The sequence below is a fragment of the Rhodnius prolixus genome, unplaced genomic scaffold, assembly GCF_049639745.1.
Source record: "Rhodnius prolixus isolate KJV_2025 unplaced genomic scaffold, Rpr scaffold_17, whole genome shotgun sequence".
Classification (NCBI taxonomy): domain Eukaryota; kingdom Metazoa; phylum Arthropoda; class Insecta; order Hemiptera; family Reduviidae; genus Rhodnius; species Rhodnius prolixus.
The window spans coordinates 2,167,901-2,187,111 of record NW_027411626.1 but is presented as its reverse complement, the minus strand read 5'-3'; the positions used below and the strand labels follow the sequence as shown (position 1 = coordinate 2,187,111).

At 37.5% G+C, this 19,211-nt stretch overlaps 1 protein-coding gene across 4 annotated transcripts in view; it reads right to left on the bottom strand.

The window, feature by feature from the left end:
• Positions 1 to 19,211, bottom strand: part of LOC141459698 (uncharacterized) — a 323,978-nt gene that overhangs the window by 113,546 nt on the left and 191,221 nt on the right. For all 4 annotated transcript variants that reach the window (XR_012461593.1, XR_012461594.1, XM_074139052.1 and 1 more), the window contains exon 3: positions 512 to 563. Coding sequence is in view for 2 of the 4 variants with exons in the window: in XM_074139052.1 (XP_073995153.1) it covers positions 512 to 541 (30 nt within the window). In the remaining 2 variants the exon portion in view is untranslated. The remainder of the gene's footprint in view (positions 1 to 511; positions 564 to 19,211) is intronic.

Genomic DNA, 19,211 nt, shown 5'->3' with positions numbered 1-19,211 from the left:
AGCTCTCAACCCCTTGTGCAATGCCCGTTTTTACCTCTTAGATAGAGATTCTCAGACCTCAGTACGAGCATGATCTCATTTTGCACAGAATTCAAAAAGCTCTTTTCTTCCTTGTAAAAAAAGCTCTTGCCTCTCTAGTTAACTAGGAGAGCAATGTATACGTGAAGTGGTGCAAGATTTTTGAATGAACACAGAATGCTTTGTAATCTGTAAGCCCCCCAAGAGATTGCAGAAAAAGTCGCTTGCAGTGACGTTGTAAACTTTTGGTTGTTTTACCCTGTGTTCGACACGTGTATACCACGTCATTATCTGATTTTAATTCCGCGCACTGTGGGAGGTTTTTTTTTTTTTTTTTTTTAAAAAAAACTAGAATTCCACCGCTTAACTGGTTAAGGGCTAACAGTAAGGTTTTAGCCCTTAACCAGTTCACCGGAAATACCATTTTGAATGAGCCTTTTTTTTAGTTGGCGGGGGGGGGGGGGGAAGGAACTAAATTGAGGAATTTACTCACCTTGAGGAGTGGTGGCAGGATTTCCGTCATTTACCGACTTCTCTCATTTCGCCTGCAAAAACAATAAACAATACTATCGTTAACAATGTTCAAAAAACAAAAATAGAACCCAGTTAGACTTAAGATCTAAATACAGATTTAAGATGATGTCATACGAAATTTGATACGTCCTCCCTATCTCTTAAGGAGTAGAAACAGGAAGTACGTTTTACGCAACTATTTATATACAAAATAAATACTTCCGGAAGTGGACATCAATTTTTTTTTAGTTGCGAGTAGGTCCAGTGATGGCGAGAACCTATGACACGCGTGTCAAAGATGACACACAAACTCATTTTAGGTGACACGCATTGACTGGGACAAAAAATTATTATATAATTTTAAATATTACAGCGTGTACGAGGGTCGTTTGAAAAGTCCGTGCAAAGTCAGAGAGATAGCACCACTGGCGCGTATCGAGGTTATGTTTAGTTAGTAGCATCTCTTGGAAGAACACACACCAAGTTTCAGCCAGATCGGTCTATTTCTTTGTGTTTGGCATTCGTTTGAATCGAGGAAGTCGAGTGATTTTCAAAAAATGGACGAAAAAGAATTTCGTGTGTTGATTAAACACTACATTATGATGAAAGGCAAAACGCCTGAGGAGACTAAAGAGAAGCTTGATAAACATTATGGTGACTCTGCACCTTCGATTAGAACAGTTTATAAGTGGTTTCAAAATTTTCGGAGTGGCCATATGGGCACAAGTGACGCTGAACGTTCTGGACGCCCTGTTGAGGTTACTACTCCAGAAATCATTGATAAAATCCATGATATGGTGATGGATGACAGAAGAGTGAAGGTGCGTGAGATTGCTAGTGCTGTGGGCACCTCGAATGAACGGGTACATAATATTTTGCATCAACATTTGGACATGACAAAGCTATCCGCAAGATGGGTGCCGCGATTGCTCACGCTTGACCAAAAACGAAATCGTGTGAAGTGTTGCAAGGGCGGTTTGCAGCTGTTCCAGAAGAATCCGCAGGACTTTAAGCGTCGTTTCGTCACTGTGGATGAAACATGGATACATCACTACACTCCTGAGACCAAAGAACAATCTAAACAATGGGTTACCAAGGGGGAATCTGCGCCAAAAAAGGCGAAGACCGTTCCTTCGGCCGGTAAGATTATGGCGACTGTCTTTTGGGATTCGCAAGGAATAATCCTCATCGACTATCTGGAAAAGGGTAAAACTATTACAGGTGCATATTATTCATCGTTATTGGACCGTTTGAAAACCGAGCTGCAAGAAAAACGCCCACGATTGGCCCACAAAAAAGTCCTTTTCCATCACGACAACGCACCAGCTCACACCTCAGCAGTTGTGGTCGCAAAATTAATGGAAATAGGGTTCCAACTCGTTTCGCATTACCCCTATTCTCCAGACTTGGCTCCCTCGGACTACTATTTGTTCCCTAATATGAAGAAATGGCTGGCGGGAAAAAGATTTTATTCAAACGAGGAGGTGATTGCAGAAACGAATGGCTATTTTTCAGACTTGGACAAATCCTATTATTCGGAAGGGATCAACAAACTAGAGCAGCGTTGGACGAAGTGTATAAGCCTAAAAGGAGACTATGTTGAAAAATAAAAAAGGTTTACCCCAAAAAATTAAGTAGTTTTTATTTTTGCACGGACTTTTCAAACGACCCTCGTACTTTGAAGAAACGGTAATAATTGAGAATAAGTATCTGGCAAACTTTCCTCAGATCAATTATCATAAAGTGGATCATTTAATAAATCTTTTTTTTTTTTTTGCAACCATGTAGGAATGTTCTCATTACTCAATTAAAATCAGCTGTGTAATGCCCAACTTTATCTCACTAGTGGGGAAAAATTCCCATTACTGTCACTTTTCTCACTAGTGACTGGAAAAACTTTATTGTGCTTCCTTTATATTAGAAGTTTTGTTATTAAATATTTTCTGTAAAACTCTAATAAGCTTATTTAAATTTATTTTATCTAAGTAATTAAAAAAATAAAATAAAAATTGAAAGGAATATAGAAATAAAAATAATACTTTAATAAATAATTAGATATTTTTAATTATAGAAGTTAAAAAGGTTATAGTGTTACCTTATAGAAATTTAAAATGGATTCTAGTGATTCCTGTTTAGTTTTTTTTTTAGTTAATAACCCTAATGGTTGCAGAAAAAATATAATATTTAACTCGAGTGTAAAGTATTTTCCTCACACTCGGCAATTTGCACTTGCACTGGCCTCGGTTCGCTCGCTCGTGCGTGCAAACCCTGCCTCGCGTGAGGGAAAGTACTACTTTCCACACTTGTTAAATAAATAACTATTTCTACTATGATTGCAAATATCAAAAAATTATGAATATTTCTATATTTGACACAGCACCAGAGGTTAGGTAGGGTTTTCCAAAATGTTAACACGCCGAGCTCAAAAAGGTTCGCCATCACTGGAGTAGGTTGTAACCATTATTTGCGTCAATTTGTATTGCTCGTCCAGGGTTGTCACTACAGGGTTTTTTGCACAATTTTGTGAGAAAAAAAAACACCATTGTGTGAATGTGCACAAAAAGCACACTATCAACAACAAGGGCAACACTATGAAGACTAGGCAACCGCTACGACCAATAACAAGAGAGGACCAAAAAGGAGAAGAAGAAAAAACAGGTTTGTTGAGTAGTAATTTCTGTGCGTCAGCCAATTGGCTATCTCTCAGGGGGGGGGGCGGGACGCTAAATGAATTCATTGGGGTACACCGGAAATATGGGATGCCCAAAACAGGAGAGCTTGCTTTAAAAAAAAAAAAAAAAAACCCGGCTACCGTTATTATTATATATTTTGTAGGATGGGCAGTTGTTCCTGTTTACCTTGAACATGGCTACAAAACAGTTCTATGGTCGGGAAATAGGGTATTTGTTTTCCTTTTATGTTTACTTTCCGCTTTAATTTAGTTATTTGGTTTTACGCTATTTTTTTTTGCGGGGGGGGGCCTTTTTAAGAATAGCATCGTTTTATATTTTAAATTATTTCCTTTGTTTGTTTTAGGGATTTTCTACTTTCTCTCCCAGAGCGCGACAAAAAAAAAGGGGGCATTTTACCCCTAATGCCCCTTAATTAAGGGGCAATTGGATTGAATTGAATTAGTCATTTAGTTAGGGAAATTCCTTGTTTAAAGGAAAACTATATATACATAATACTGTGAAAACTGTCGAACGTAAATGTTGTGTTTTTTTCCTCCGCTACTACTGCCTTATACATACGAATTGAATTACAGCCGCCCGCAAGGAAAGATGATGTAATTTAATTAAAAGTCTGCGCTTCAATTTGCTACCTCAGTGCGGGCATTTTTTTTTAAAAAAAAACTTGTGAGAAGGTTTAATTGAAAAAAAACAAAAACAAATTACGAAGTTGTTTTTTTTTGGTGGCACAGGGGCAGGAAACAGGAAGTTTAGGGGTGGCCATAATCAAGTTGGCTTTGATGTGGCTTCCTTCCTTTCGCTCGGCCAAAATATAATAAAGAACCCCCCTCCAACCCCAACCCCCGCAGGTGTTTTCTAAAGTTATTAACTGTTAAAAGTGCTCTCGCTTCTCAATATGTATTCAATTACTGCCTCAATCCACTTTCTCCCCACCCCACACACTTCCGGTTGGCTTCTAGTCAGAGGAAGTTTTGAGATCGTGTTCAAAAATTACACCCGGAAAACTTTATTTCCGTTTTGTGAAAATCTAGTGATCATTATAAAGAATTGTGTAAAGACACACGAATTATTCTCTTCCAGAGTTTTTAGGTAATTAATCTTATTTATTTATATTTTTTGTAACCTACAAATTTTTACTAAAAAGTAGTCGACGTAATTAATCGTGTTCACTTTAAAGAGGTACCATGTTTGAATAAATAATTAAAAACTACAAAAAAAAAAAGAAAAGAAAATGTATTCAATGGGGAAAATGTATTTCCAATTTTTCTTCAAATTAGGAAAAATATTTTTTTTATTTATTACATTTACCTCTTTTATAGTCACGAGACATACAGAGGAGGTAGGCCTATTAACTATCTAATTAAATTTCAAATATACATAAGAGAACAAAGAATATATTCTTGATAATAATAATAAAAATATGTATACAAATAAAGGCACCACGATAGCCGAGGGGTTAAGAGACTAGACCCGCAATGCTGAGATGTATTGTTGGTTTAGTGGGTTCGATTCCCGGGGTCTAGGCCTTGGATTTTATTTAATGATTAATAGGAGAAATTTTGTAGTAAAGTATGTTAGGCGGTTATAGGCTAGACCCGCAATGCTAAGATGTATTGTTGGTTTAGGGGGTTCGATTCCCCCGGTCTAGGCCTTGGATTTTATTTAATTGTTAATATCAGAAATTTATATTAAAGTATGTTTGCTAGTCGCCTCCTAATTTGATAGTTGGACGTAAAGCTTGCCTGAAATAATAGGCATTACTTTACTTTACTTATATACAAATTTAATTCAGAGTCAGCAAGAGCATTTCGAGACGGAAACATTAAATGAAGTTGAAATCTCTTCATGTAACTGATTGATTTTACTCTGATGATGCGTGAAGGTCCGAAACCAGCCATGGTTAAAATTAATATGCGTGCCATAACTGCGGATAAAATTAAAGAAATTAGGTGGTTCTTACCATATTTTTAATATTCGTTCATATTCAGACCAAGTTTAAAATAACTAACTTTTTTGGTCTCATGTGAGCTTAAGAATGGATATTTCCGGTGACGACTCGATATCCGTAGGTTTAACGTGATCACAATACTTCCTGTTAGCTGAAAAAGTAAACAAGTTTCCTGGAGACGTTGGTCACACCCTAATTTAAAATGAAAATTTGTTTAAAAAAGTAAAAGAAAACTAATTTTGTGTCTAAAGTAAATAACTAATGAAGAAGTAAAGACATGAAAATAAATGAGATGTATTCCGGAAAACGAGCCAAACATTCTCAAGTAGGGAGCAGAATGGTGGAAGGGCGCGAGAAACCCTTCTCGTGGACCATTTTCACACTAGTTTTTCCTCACTAAGTTCAGACCTTCTTCACTAACTTTAGCAAAAGTTCCAGCACGGAAAAATGGCGGAAATTTTGTATCTTATTTCGTGCAAACTATACGTACCCAGTTTTCCTACGATAAAGTCCAGGAAGAACTAGAAGTCGAGCTTTTAGTTTAGATAGTTAGGTAATTACTGCCAATAGTTCGCACATAAATGGGTAAGTTGTGCGTTGAACTTTCTCCACTTCCGGTTTTACTGAAATTAATTAATACAAATGGTTTGTGGTCCACGTACACAGGCAACTAATTTCTGCTCCCGAGGAGCGCTCGTTTCTCAACATTTCGCCAACTTCACCAGTTTATATACATCCGACGTTGCTTGTCCATTGTGCTAAAGTTTACACTCTATACTAATATAATCAACTGAGGAGAAATGGTGCGATGTATTGTATTATAGCACGTTACTACACTAATGATGATGTAGACTAAGCAGAGTTTTTCGTAGTGGTGACGAAAGCAATAATACCTCCAGGTTGTAACCCGTCTGGTTCAACCAAATACTGGAATGAAACCACTGACACAATCTTTCTGTGGGTATCAAAGGGCCAAAGGACCAAAAAGCTCAGGATGCTTCAGGATCTTGACGTGCCTTAAATTCCAAAACAAATAATAATCTTAATAACAGGTTTGAGGTCAAAGCCGATCTCTAACTCCATGGACATCTGCTCTGAGAAGCAGGATAAGAGAGGACGGTATAGGATCAGGATGTCCTAAATATCCTAGACTGTTTTCTTCCTGGGTTAGTGAGTCTGGAAGATGTAAACCCTCCATAGTAGCCTTCCCAATTCTCGACCTGGGATGCCATCTTTGAAATCTGGAGAAGAATTCAGGGGATCAAGGCATTAATATCATACAGTGATTATTTCCGGTACGGCCGTTTCCACTTCCCCAATAAATCCTTCATCAGAACTTCCTTGAATCATCAGATGTGGACCTCCAAGAACTGACATCTTTCTGCTCTTCTTTAATGTTTAATCGAAATTTCCATACCATTATTTGCTTTAATATCTCACGTGAAAATAGATGTTAGAATTTTGTTTTTCCTTACAAACCTATTTCAACCATTTTCCTTTGTTTAAAGTTAAAAAGCGAATAAAAAAAAAGAAAATCGCTTGTATTCAGAAATATATTTTCTAATAATAAATTTTTATCTATTAATTAAAAAAAAAAAAATCATATTTCAAGAGTTGACAAGTCAGCCATGTTGGATTTCTATGGAATGACGTGGACAAGAAGTGGCAGATGGTGGAGGGGAGACTAGTTGTAGTTGATCCTGTCCATTTGTACTGCTCCATTCCTGTGATGTCACCAGATCTGGTACCAATTCATCATGCACCAGATTTATTCACCAAATATTCTCCCTATGGTACCATTTTCTTTTTTTTTTATTTAACCAGAATTTTTGTAAAATAAATACTTCGTAATAATGGAAAAAATTTTACTTAGAAAAGATTGGTACTTCATGCTGTGTTATAGTTGGTCGGCTGAAGTCGTTTTGGGGGGGGGGGGGAACTTGGAAACGTTAAGTTTCAATAAAGAGGATTTGGGGAGACTTAACAGACAATATTACAAGCTGTGCACTGCCTCATCGATATTGATAGTTATACACTTAGAACGCCCTACAACGTAGATGGAATCGCCAGGTCGAACTTTATATTGAAACGCTCCTGTATTGGAGGGACGCTCACCCTCTCTTTCTGTTCCTAATAGAATTTTCCTGGAATCTAATTTTCCAAAGAAAAGTTATAGATCATTATAAATCTAAAAAAGATTACAAATTTTTTTTGAAAATCTTAAAAAAGTTACATAAAGGGTTACTTCCGGTAGAGCGATTTTGAACGAAAACGGAAACTATGAGATTTCGATGATTATACGATTTGGAGACTAAAAAGAATAAATAAATTGTATGTATATAAATCAAAGGAGACGCCACGATAGCCGAGCGGTTATAGGCTAGACCCGCAATGCTAAGATGTATTGTTGGTTTAGTGGGTTCGATTCCCGGGTCTAGTCCTTGGATTTTATTTAATGGTTAATAAAAGAAATTTGTAGTAAAGTATGTTAGGCGGTTATAGGCTAGACCCGCAATGCTAAGATGTATTGTTGGTTAGTGGGTTCAATTCCCCGGGGTCTAGGCCTTGGATTTTATTTAATGGTTAATAAAAGAAATTTGTAGTAAAGTATGTTAGGCGGTTATAGGCTAGACCCGCAATGCTAAGATGTATTGTTGGTTAGTGGGTTCGATTCCCCCATAGGGGGTCTAGTCCTTGGATTTTATTTAATGGTTAATAAAAGAAATTTGTAGTAAAGTATGTTAGGCGGTTATAGGCTAGACCCGCAATGCTAAGATGTATTGTTGGTTTAGTGGGTTCGATTCCCGAGTCTAGTCCTTGGATTTTATTTAATGGTTAATAAAAGAAATTTGTAGTAAAGTATGTTAGGCGGTTATAGGCTAGACCCGCAATGCTAAGATGTATTGTTGGTTAGTGGGTTCAATTCCCCGGGGTCTAGGCCTTGGATTTTATTTAATGGTTAATAAAAGAAATTTGTAGTAAAGTATGTTAGGCGGTTATAGGCTAGACCCGCAATGCTAAGATGTATTGTTGGTTAGTGGGTTCGATTCCCCCATAGGGGGTCTAGTCCTTGGATTTTATTTAATGGTTAATAAAAGAAATTTGTAGTAAAGTATGTTAGGCGGTTATAGGCTAGACCCGCAATGCTAAGATGTATTGTTGGTTAGTGGGTTCAATTCCCCCATAGGGGGTCTAGTCCTTGGATTTTATTTAATGGTTAATAAAAGAAATTTGTAGTTAAGTATGTTAGGCGGTTATAGGCTAGACCCGCAATGCTAAGATGTATTGTTGGTTAGTGGGTTCAATTCCCCGGGGTCTAGGCCTTGGATTTTATTTAATGTTTAATATGAGAAATTTATAGTAAAGTATGTTAGACGGTTATAGGCTACACCCGCAATGCTAAGATGTATTGTTGGTTAGTGGGTTCGATTTCCTGGTCTAAGCCTGGCACTTTATTTTATTGTTAATATGAGATATTTGTAGTAAAGTATGTTTGCTAGTCGCCTCCGTCCACGTCACCTAATTGGTAGTTGGACGTAAAGCACGCCTGAAAAAATAGGCGATTATTTTACTGTATAAATCAAGGGACTAACTTCTACGTGTATTTCCGGTGAGTACTCCGATAGCGTGGATACCATCCTCAACAAACACTTCCTCTATCTTGTAAGAGAAGTAACATTAAAAGTTAAAAATTATACAATTTTTATAAATCTACCAGCCGCGGAAACCAAAACATTATTTTACTTCCGATGTTAAATAAATCCGGAAATATGTCTTCTAAACGAACGAACATATACGCAAGAAACCTCTACTTCTTGCGTGTCATAAATTTGGAAAAAGCTTTGGGAGGCCACCACTTGATGAATGTTTTATTGGGAAATTTAAGATTCATGCATGTAAAAGGTGGAAGAAGTAAACCCTAGGGTTAAAAACTATAGACCATGTGTGTGTGTGTGTGTGTGTGGAAGAAGATAGACCCCCCGTGCTTACTGAGAGCCACAAACTTCCCCGCCATCCTCTACCTAGCATAAACAAGCACGCGCGCGTGCTTATCTAGTTCCGGTAGGTGGGTCGGTCCGGGTTTTTCCTTTTTTCTTTTTTTTTAAATCGACTCCTTTTTCACTTGATTTCATGTTCTATTTATCAAAATTTTGGAAAATTACGCGTGCTTCAATGAGAAGGAAATATTTTGAGCGTACTAATTGGGAGTTAGAACCGGAAATACCACCGGTTTTCAGAAACCCACTGAGTCTGTGAAAATGTTGTTGGTTTTTGCGGAAAATGGTAAGCGGTGTAAAGTGATCTCAGGATATCTGAAAATTGCAGGAAGTTGAAACTATAATTATTTAGTTTAAAACTAGCCTAAACCTAACTGCAATCTAGCGATCAGAATTACGCAACCGGAAGTACCATTTTGGGTAGCTGATTTTTTCCGCCCTGTAAGTTTTATTTTATACAACAAATTCACCTCCTCCTCCTCCCCCAATTGTGAGAAAAAAAAATTTCCGAAGAAGAGAAAAATTTTTCCTCATTTAAATTTTTACGTGATATTAATATGTAAGCGGAAAAGCACACCCACCTGCCATTACCCTCGTCCTCAGAACTCCAAACAAGTACTCCACTTCTTGGAGATTGCATAATAAACAAGTTTGTCACTTACTTAGTCTTAGTTTAGAGAGAGACTTCAACAGAATACTAGTGCATCATTAAAAAAATATAGTTCTATATAAATATATAAATAGACGAAAGCACACTAAGGTAAAATAAAGATATTTTTCCGTTTTATTTTTCGTGAAAATGAAATTAAAAAACCTCGTCAACACTTTACACTTGACCCTCAGGAGCAAACCTTAAAATGCCCCCCCCCCAAAAAGGGAATTCCCCTCCTGAAAAGTCAATTGAATAAGTAATAATTCCGGATTAAATTTAAGATATTTCTTTGAATTCGGCATTTAACTAGCCATGAAGCGGTAATTTTATGTGAAGTCGAAATCTCCATACTAAACTGATCAATCTACCACTATGATGGTGGATGAATACTCGATAAACATCGCGCTACGATGTATCGAATTATATACGTTCAGCTAGAAGGTACTTGAACACACAACGCTACTAAAGTATAGTAAAGTAATGCCTATGTTTTCAGGCCGGCTTTACTCGTCCAACTACTGAATTAGATGTTGTGGACGGAGGTGACTAGCAAACAATACTTTACTGCAAAGTTCTCATATTAACCATTAAATAAAATACAAGGCCTAGACCAGGGAATCGAATCCACTAACCAACAATACATCTTAGCATTGCGGGTCTAGCCTATAACCGCCTAACATACTTTACTACAAATTTCTCATATTAACCATTAAACAAAATCCAAAGCCTAGACCAGGGAATCGAATCCACTAACCAACAATACATCTTAGCATTGCGGGTCTAGCCTATAACCGCCTAACATACTTTACTACAAAGTTCTCATATTAACCATTAAACAAAATCCAAAGCCTAGACCAGGGAATCGAACCCACTAACCAACAATACATCTTAGCATTGCGGGTCTAGCCTATAACTGCCTAACATACTTTACTATAAATTTTTCATATTAACCATAAAATGAATACAAAGCCTGAAGGGGAATCGAACCCACTAAACCAACAATACATCTTAGCTTTGCAGGTCTAGCCTATAACCGCCTAACATACTTTACTGTAAATTTCTTTTATTAACTATTAAATAAAATCCAATGCCTAGACCAGGGAATCGAACCCACTAAACCAACAATACATCTCAGCATTGCGGGTCTAGTCTATTAACCGCTCGTCTACCGTGGCGCCTCACAACGCTACTATAAAGATGAGCTTCATTTCACATCTCCTTTTTAGTTCCAGAAATAAATTTCGAATTATTGTAGAGTTTCATCGGTGCGATATCGTATACCATCGTTTTTTTAAAGGAAATCGTCGAAAGTCTTTTCTGAGATTGTCTTTAACGTCATTTGCTAGCTGAAGTGGTTTCCCCCCCCATCTATTAGGTGATTGTCAAGTCACAATGGGCAAACGAACTGTTCCTTCCTTAGGAGGGGGCCCCACAAATTGAATATTTGAATTTTCTCTTTTTTTTTTTTTTTTAAATTTCGTATTTAAAAAAAGAGAGCACGCACGCTGGGGCGCCAATATTCAATAAATAACCAGTGCACGCATGCGCTAAACTACTGTTCAACGTACAAAATTTACCAACTTGGCTCGTTTGGTTTGGCACGCCAAGGTTGGTACACACAAATACTATGCCCAAGCTCCAAAGCTTGTTCTCTCTGTGCAAACATAATTAAATACATAAAATTGTTTCCAAAATATATTACATACACGTACGTAAATACTCGTACTAGGACAAACATACAAATACATACAACACAACGCGTAGGAAACACATTATTGCATTATTTACCTAACGATGATGTAGTTTAACAACCAAACGTTAGATTCATACTTTGTTCCCCCTCTAAATCAGACCTCTTCCCCGCTTCCCCCTCCCACTTTGAGTAAATATAGAATGAGCAAAAATATTTTGCCTATCTGTCGTTTAATATTTTACAACAAATGGCCTTTCTCTACTCGACGCCATTTCACTAAAAATGTTTGGGCAAAATAAAAACATTTATGAGCACATAATGCGATTGTACGTAAACGCTTCACAGTTTATGAAATAACAGTACGGATAAGAGATTCACGATTTTGTCTAAGTGTGGATCAAACGATTAAATCTGATCACGCTTCAAACGTTCAATTTTATAATACTAGCTTCTTGCTCATTGTAAAAATGGTAAAAAGAATTATGACGTCACATAAATAAGCCAACAGAAAATTGAGTTCAACACAGGCTGTGAAACAAAATCTTGTAAAAGGTTAACAGCATTAAAAGGAAACTGACATATTTTCATTTACATTTACGTAATTAACTTTTCCTGAAGTATTGAATTTGTACTTAAAAGATGTCTGACTTTAGTATTATAGATGTTCAATTACTACATTCTAATAAGTTGGTACTGTTGAACTGATAGCGTTACAACTTCCACAGGATCTCTACCAAAATCAATATTCTCTGAATTATTATTTCCATTCAAAGCGATAGACTTGAAAGTAGAACTTAGTTGTGTCGAAGTTCAATTCAAACCCTCTGACGAAGGTGCCTAGAAGATTACAGAAACCTTGAAGTAAAGTAATGCGTATCTTTTCAGACAGGCTTTACTCGTCCATCAACCAAATTAGATGTCGTGGACGGAAGCGACTAGCTAATACATAATAGACAATACTTTACTACAAAGTTCTCATACTAACCATTAAATAAAATCCAAGGCCTAGGCACCGGGAATCGAACCCACTAAACTAACAATACACATTAGCTTTGCGGGCATCACAGATACCTTGAAATAAGCGTATCAGTACCGTCTCATTTCCGTAAGAATGACATTCATCTAAGTTGGACACTTCATTATGAATTCGTGAACTATGAGCAGGTTAAACCTTATTATTTTCTGTAACAGTAGGCTAAGGTTAAATAAGAAAATTATATATTTGAGCAGGAAGTCGACTGGAAAACTGTGTAAATGTATGTAGAGTGTATATAGTGATTAAAAATAAAGCGCCATGCCAGCTCAACTACAAGTTTACGCTTATTTCAAAGTATCTGTGATGCCCGCGGAACTAAGATGTATTGTTGGTTTAGTGGGTTCGATTCCTTGGTCTAAGCCTTAGATTTTATTTAATAGTTAATATGAGAATTTAATAGTAAAGTATGTTAGGCGGTTATAGGCTAGACCCGCAATGCTAAGATGTATTGTTGGTTTAGTGGGTTCGATTCCCGGTGTCTAGGCCTTGGATTTTATTTAATGGTTTACATACAAGAACTTGTTTACAAGAACTATTTAGTATAAACTGCAAGTCGTGTGAGTAAATTCAGTCCGAATTTTTCCCTAAATTGTCAATATGAGAGAGAGAGAGAAACATTTTAATGCAAATATTTGCAAAACAAAGGGTGCTGCCCAAATAGATCGGGTTGCTAGACACACAGCGTACCAATCAGTCAATCAAGATATATAGATAAATTTGCTTTAAATATACTTGAAAGTCAATTCAGCTAAGCTCGTACTTGAATCCAAACTAATTCACTTTGGAAATCAATGAATAAATCTGTCAGAATTTATATTGAAAAGGAATCAATACAGGTGATGTTGGTCCCTTTTATTTTTTTTTTTTTGGAAGGTACAAAGGATTGGCGAAATAGCTGTGCCCACTAGCAAAGGATAAAGGAAATCTCTTAGAACTAGAGAAGGGCTGGATATACAGAAGACGAACAGGATGGGCGTGGATTCATCACAGTGCTTCTTGGTCAATATCCCCCCATTGAGTCCTGGAGACCTGTACTCTACATAATGTAGTATGGTCCTAGCTGCCGGATTTTCGTGGTACTCCAAGACTTAGTAGGCCGGAAGGTGGACTGAGAGGGGTCCAATACTCAAGTAGATCGCCCCCAACAGTAACTAAAGAGGCCGGAACTTACCCATTATATTATGCACCCACAAGCCTTAACTCCCTCCTATCTTTCTAGTTCTTTCTTGCTTGTTAACATAAATGTATATGTATATATTGGTGGTATTCAAGCCTGGGTGGGGATTGGCTAATAAATAAATCTCCTCCCACCAGAAAGCGTGAACAGAAGGAAGATAATCTGCTAGTTGATGAAAGCGCAGCCAAAGAGCTGTTGAAAGTACATCCTCTTCCTATCCTCAAGGTCATGACTCACAAATACTCTTCCAATTCCCAACATTTAATTATCTCAATTTGAAAAACCATAGCTTACAGGAAAGCCTAACCCAGTTCATTCTCAGGAACTGCCCTTCTACACAATTTCTCAAAAATCTATTACAAGTATTTATGTTGTTTTGTTTCATTTTTTTCATAAAATAAGCTTTAATTTTATGTTTTTGTTTTGTAAATACGATAATCTCGAAACAAGGCGCCACGATAGCCGAGCGGTTATAGGCTAGACCCGCAATGCTAAGATGTATTGTTGGTTTAGTGGGTTCGATTCCCCGGGGTCTAGGCCTTGGATTTTATTTAATTTTTAATATGAGAACTTTATAGTAAAGTATGTTAGGCGATTAGATACTAGACCCGCAATGCTAAGATGTATTGTTGGTTTAGTGTGTTCGATTCCCGGGCTGTAGGCCTTGGATTTTATTTAATTGTTAATATGAAAACTTTATAGTAAAGTATGTTTTCTAGTCGCCTCCGTCCACTACACCTAATTTGGTAGCTGGATGTAAAACCGGCCTGAAAAAATAGGCATACTTTACTTTTACTTTCTTACTTTTTAATCTCGAAACCGGAAACAGTCAGTGAGCTTAGTCTCGAAGACAGCATATTTCTAATGGCACCGGCATAGCTTCCTTTGTCTTCAAAAAATTTTTTTTTATGATCTCAAAATGGCGGCGCTTCCCCCTCCACCGCGCGCGATGCGTCACAGTCCTCGCTTATCGTAATGAATTCTTTGATCCTTTAGCTATCCAGTGGTCTAATTTAATTTTGGATGTAGACGATAGATTCGAAACTATAATGCCAAACTGTATCCCCCGATTTTGTTATCATTAGGTTTTTTGCATTGCCACCATATGATTCAAATTTAAAGAATTAAATTTCTTTTAAATAAAAAATTCAAATCCAGAAACTTCACCAGAAGCCAAATAATATTAGACATCTAGCCTAGTCGTTAGTCCAACGATTGTAGTTTACAAATCTGCACTAAATTGATCTACATCTGCAATAATTGTGCTACATAATTTTGGTTGTCTAGATGGAGAAGCACGGTCCGTGGATGTTTGTGTGATGTCACTGGGGCTACATACAGACATCCGTTTGAGTGCCATATGTAAACCGGATGGGACGTGCCGGTGTTGATAATTTAGAGAGTTGATTCAAATGTCAAATCAGAATTGTTACCATTATTGATGGGCGATCTACATACGTACATATATACACACACCTTGGCGGCCAGCGACAACCAATCAAATTCATTAATATGGACCATGCATGCGACCAATAACCTCCTCTTTCTTATTTACAGCTGACGTATTTACAATACCCTTCATAACCATATTTAACATATTTAGTAACCATTAACATATCTAATAAAGTGTAAATGTTTAAAGGCCACGGATTGGCTGGGCAGCGTTTTAATTAAAATTGGATTAAGAGTATTTTTATTGAAGATGATTGGTTAGATACTCTCGAAAGTACCATTTTTCATTAATTTAAGTTCCTACCTCTTTTTTAGGGTTAGATATGTTGCTTGTCCTCTTCAACAGCAATCCTCTTCCTTGTACAGATCTGGTGCTAGCTACCTTGGGCTCTACATATACAAAAAGACTCACGTGGAACCCACACACTAGACTTAAAAAACAAGCAACGACACAGACTTGCGATACTGCTCTACAGACTTCTAGGACGTCGCTCCAAATTGCCCTTAGAACTCAAACGATTACTATTTTTACAGGCGGGGCTTAACGTCCAACTACCAATTAGGTGTCGTGGACGGAGGCGACTAGCAAACATACTTTACTGTTAATTTCTTTTGTTAACCATTAAATGAAATCCAAGGCCTAAGACAGGGAATCGAACCCAGTACCACAATACATACTAGCGTCGCAGGTCTCGCCTCTAACCGCTCGGCTACCGTGGCGCCTCGATTACTATACAATACTATACTATCCTTTAAACCTATGTGGACTTACAGGACTAGAGCTGTGGGGTTCAGCCAAACCTACAGAACATACGGACTGTACAGGACATTTCAGTCAAAACTACTGCCGACAGATAGCTGACGCTCCTTACTACGGTGACTAACCTCACTCTTCACAACGACCTCAACATACCCTTCATAGACCAACTCGCCAAGACGAAATATCAAAAATTCCATACTGCTCTCACTACTAGCTCTAATCCTCTTGTACTGTCGCTCGACTCTTCTGACATCCCTAACAATACTCCTGGCTGACTGAATCGCCAGTGGCCCCGCGACTTCCTTGTAGTCTGAAGAACTAAACGCCATTATTCTCCTATCTCTCCTCTCTCCTCCTCACATTCTCCTCTCTCCTATAGAGAGTGCTACGGCTGGGTAGCTTCTCTCCTACTGCTCTCCTCCCGCACCAGTTCATCTTTTTTACATCCTATTTACTTATTGTATATATTTATACAGATTGTAAATTACAAAATAAATTAAAAAAAAAAAAAAAAGATTTGTTGCTCAAAAATCACAATTACAGAAAATGCTCCAACCGGAAGTAGTGTTGATATCCTTTTGAGCGACGGAAATAGTGATTCTGAGCAACAACCAATTATTCAAAGAGTTATTCTATGATAAAAACACATTATATGAGGATTGTCAGACGTCAGACGTGTGTCGTCAAAGGGCGACGGAAAAGTTGGGGAAACTTGTTCCCCCCGGGGGACAAATAGAGCAAGATTTAAAAATGGCTGTCAAGTGATTGATGATGCCTTTGCAAACACACGCTACCTTACCTTCTTCTTCATCATCCATTGTTGTGTCAACATGAATCGTGCTAGTTCGTTGAAGAAAGAAAAAGGAGCTGCACGGGCCAGGTGGTGCAAAAACGGGAGGATATGTACACGTTATCAGGAAGGTCTACTCTGCTACTATAACTAAAAGATTTATTACGTTAGCAGTTGGTACAACTGTCTCTTCTTCCTAAATTACCATTATTTTTTAACAATTTTTGTTTTGTTTACTCTCTCTCTCTCACTCTCTCTCACTATATAATACGTAAGCGGAAGTATTGCGATGTTGTCAAAGTGTTTTCACCGGAAATGCCTCTTTTGTAGTTCCCTGAGTCAAGTGGTTTAACCTTTTTTTTAAATTGTTCTCCTGACAAAACATACAAAGATTGTCTTCCGCCTTTCTTTCGTAGATGGTAGGTAGTCGTCTCCGTCCAATTCCGGAGTCACTTTGTCCACATTACTTATACACAGACGACCTTAAAGCGAATAATTTCCTATGTTAACTAGAAATCAACAATTTTACCAGATTGTATTACATCATCATCTTATCTCTCGTAATAATATGGTAAGTGAAAACAGGAACATTTTTTATTGGCTTAAAAATCTGACTAGAAGAGGGAACATCTTGGGTGGGCTAGATACAGGAAGTGCCGCGTCTACAAGTGGCGCCCTAATGGAGAGCCACAGTGTTATTATTGTACTGAGAGTACAAATTGTAGTTTGCTCTACCACTAACTGGAGCATTTTCCAGCTAAGCGCGTATCATCCCGTCCTGATAGCGAGAGACTCTGCTACAGCTACTAGAGCAAACTCTACCACCTACTTGACGATAGGATGAAAAAATAATTGCCATTTCAGTCTTAATAGAATTATTCTGCCGAGCTTTCTGACCTAGGGACTAGGTCCATCTTCAGGGCTAGTTTACAAAGTAATATTTTTACATTACAGGTTGGTGTGTCTTCTGTCTTGTCTGTTCATGGACTGTTCGATTGGCTTTCGTCTTGTAATTGTTGTTCATTATTTTTGGTGACTGATTCATAGTTTCAATAGGATGAAAAAATAATCGCCATTTCAGTCGTGATACATTTATTCTGCCGAGCTTTCCGACCTAGGGACTAGGTCATCTTCATGGCTAGTTTACAAAGTAAACAATTACAAGACAGAAGACACACCAACCCTGTAATGTAAAATATTACTTTGTAAACTAACCCTGAAGATGACCTAGTCCCTAGGTCGAAAGTTCGGCAGAATAAATGTATCACGACTGAAATGGCGATTATTTTTTCATCCTATTGAAACTATGAATTAGTCACCAAAAATAATGAACAACTACTTGACGATCTTAACTTGACTCTTGAACCCATGTATATATCTCGTCCAGCTTCCTTAGTTCTTTATCTTCATACAATACTTTCTTACGATTGCCAAAACAAGGTCGGCTGATTTATTTCAAAGCCCAACGACCATCCTGAAAGCCATCATGCGCCCTGTTGCTTTTTATAGCTTCCTCTTTTCCTCTGCAATAAAAGGAAGTACTTGTTTATTTCATAACAACTATATTTACAACCGGAAATAAGCCGCATTGGAAGTAATCACCCTGAGTAAAAATACAAGAAGCTACCAGAGAGATAAGTATGTGATAATTTGGCTACTCACAAAAGATGACATTCCAAAAAATCTGAATTCGAGGTTCAAATAGTGATAATAAAGGAAATAGTTTTGACCGGAAGTAAGACACTTCACTTTACTTCCTCTTACAGGGGAACTTACAGAAAGAAGTTATTGCAATCTTGAGGATTCTTGATTTGGGAGTTTTCATTGGAAATTGATTGATTGATTTGTTTTGGAATTTATTAGAAAAGTTTGGAGTTAGAACTATGAGTCTATGAGGATAATTGTAAGGCAGAGTCCTGTCACACTAGATTATTTCGTAAATTTAGATTCATAAATTGAAGTTACGCTACTTCTTGTACCGACATTTAAGAGTAGAGATACCTAACACAATCAATGATATATACATGAAGTAATTACAAGTTAGAAGGAATTATACCTGCAAAAATTATTGTGCGCTAACTACGGTGATGGCGCCGCAATGCACGTCAGTGTGTGTGTGCGTGTGTGTGCGCAATCACTGAGTGCATTATGCCATCAACTGCACGGAAGTGAAGTTTCCCTAAACTCGCTCGAGAATTAGATTTACTTTCCATTAACTATGATAGTACGTACAACTTGATTATGAGACGAGATCATGGCGCCCTCTTTCTGCAGCCACCCTAACTAGCAGCTACCCTTGTCACCACCCTCTCAAACTGCGACCGCAGAAAATTAAAACTGAATTGCTCATAGAGCCAGCCGTCTGTAGATAGGTAAGCTGTACGTTCTAAAACAGAGGTTGCCAAAGAGGTCTATATAGACCCCCCAGGGGTCTATTTAACAAAAGTAGGGGTCAATATGAGCCAGGGGGTCGAAGAAAAAACA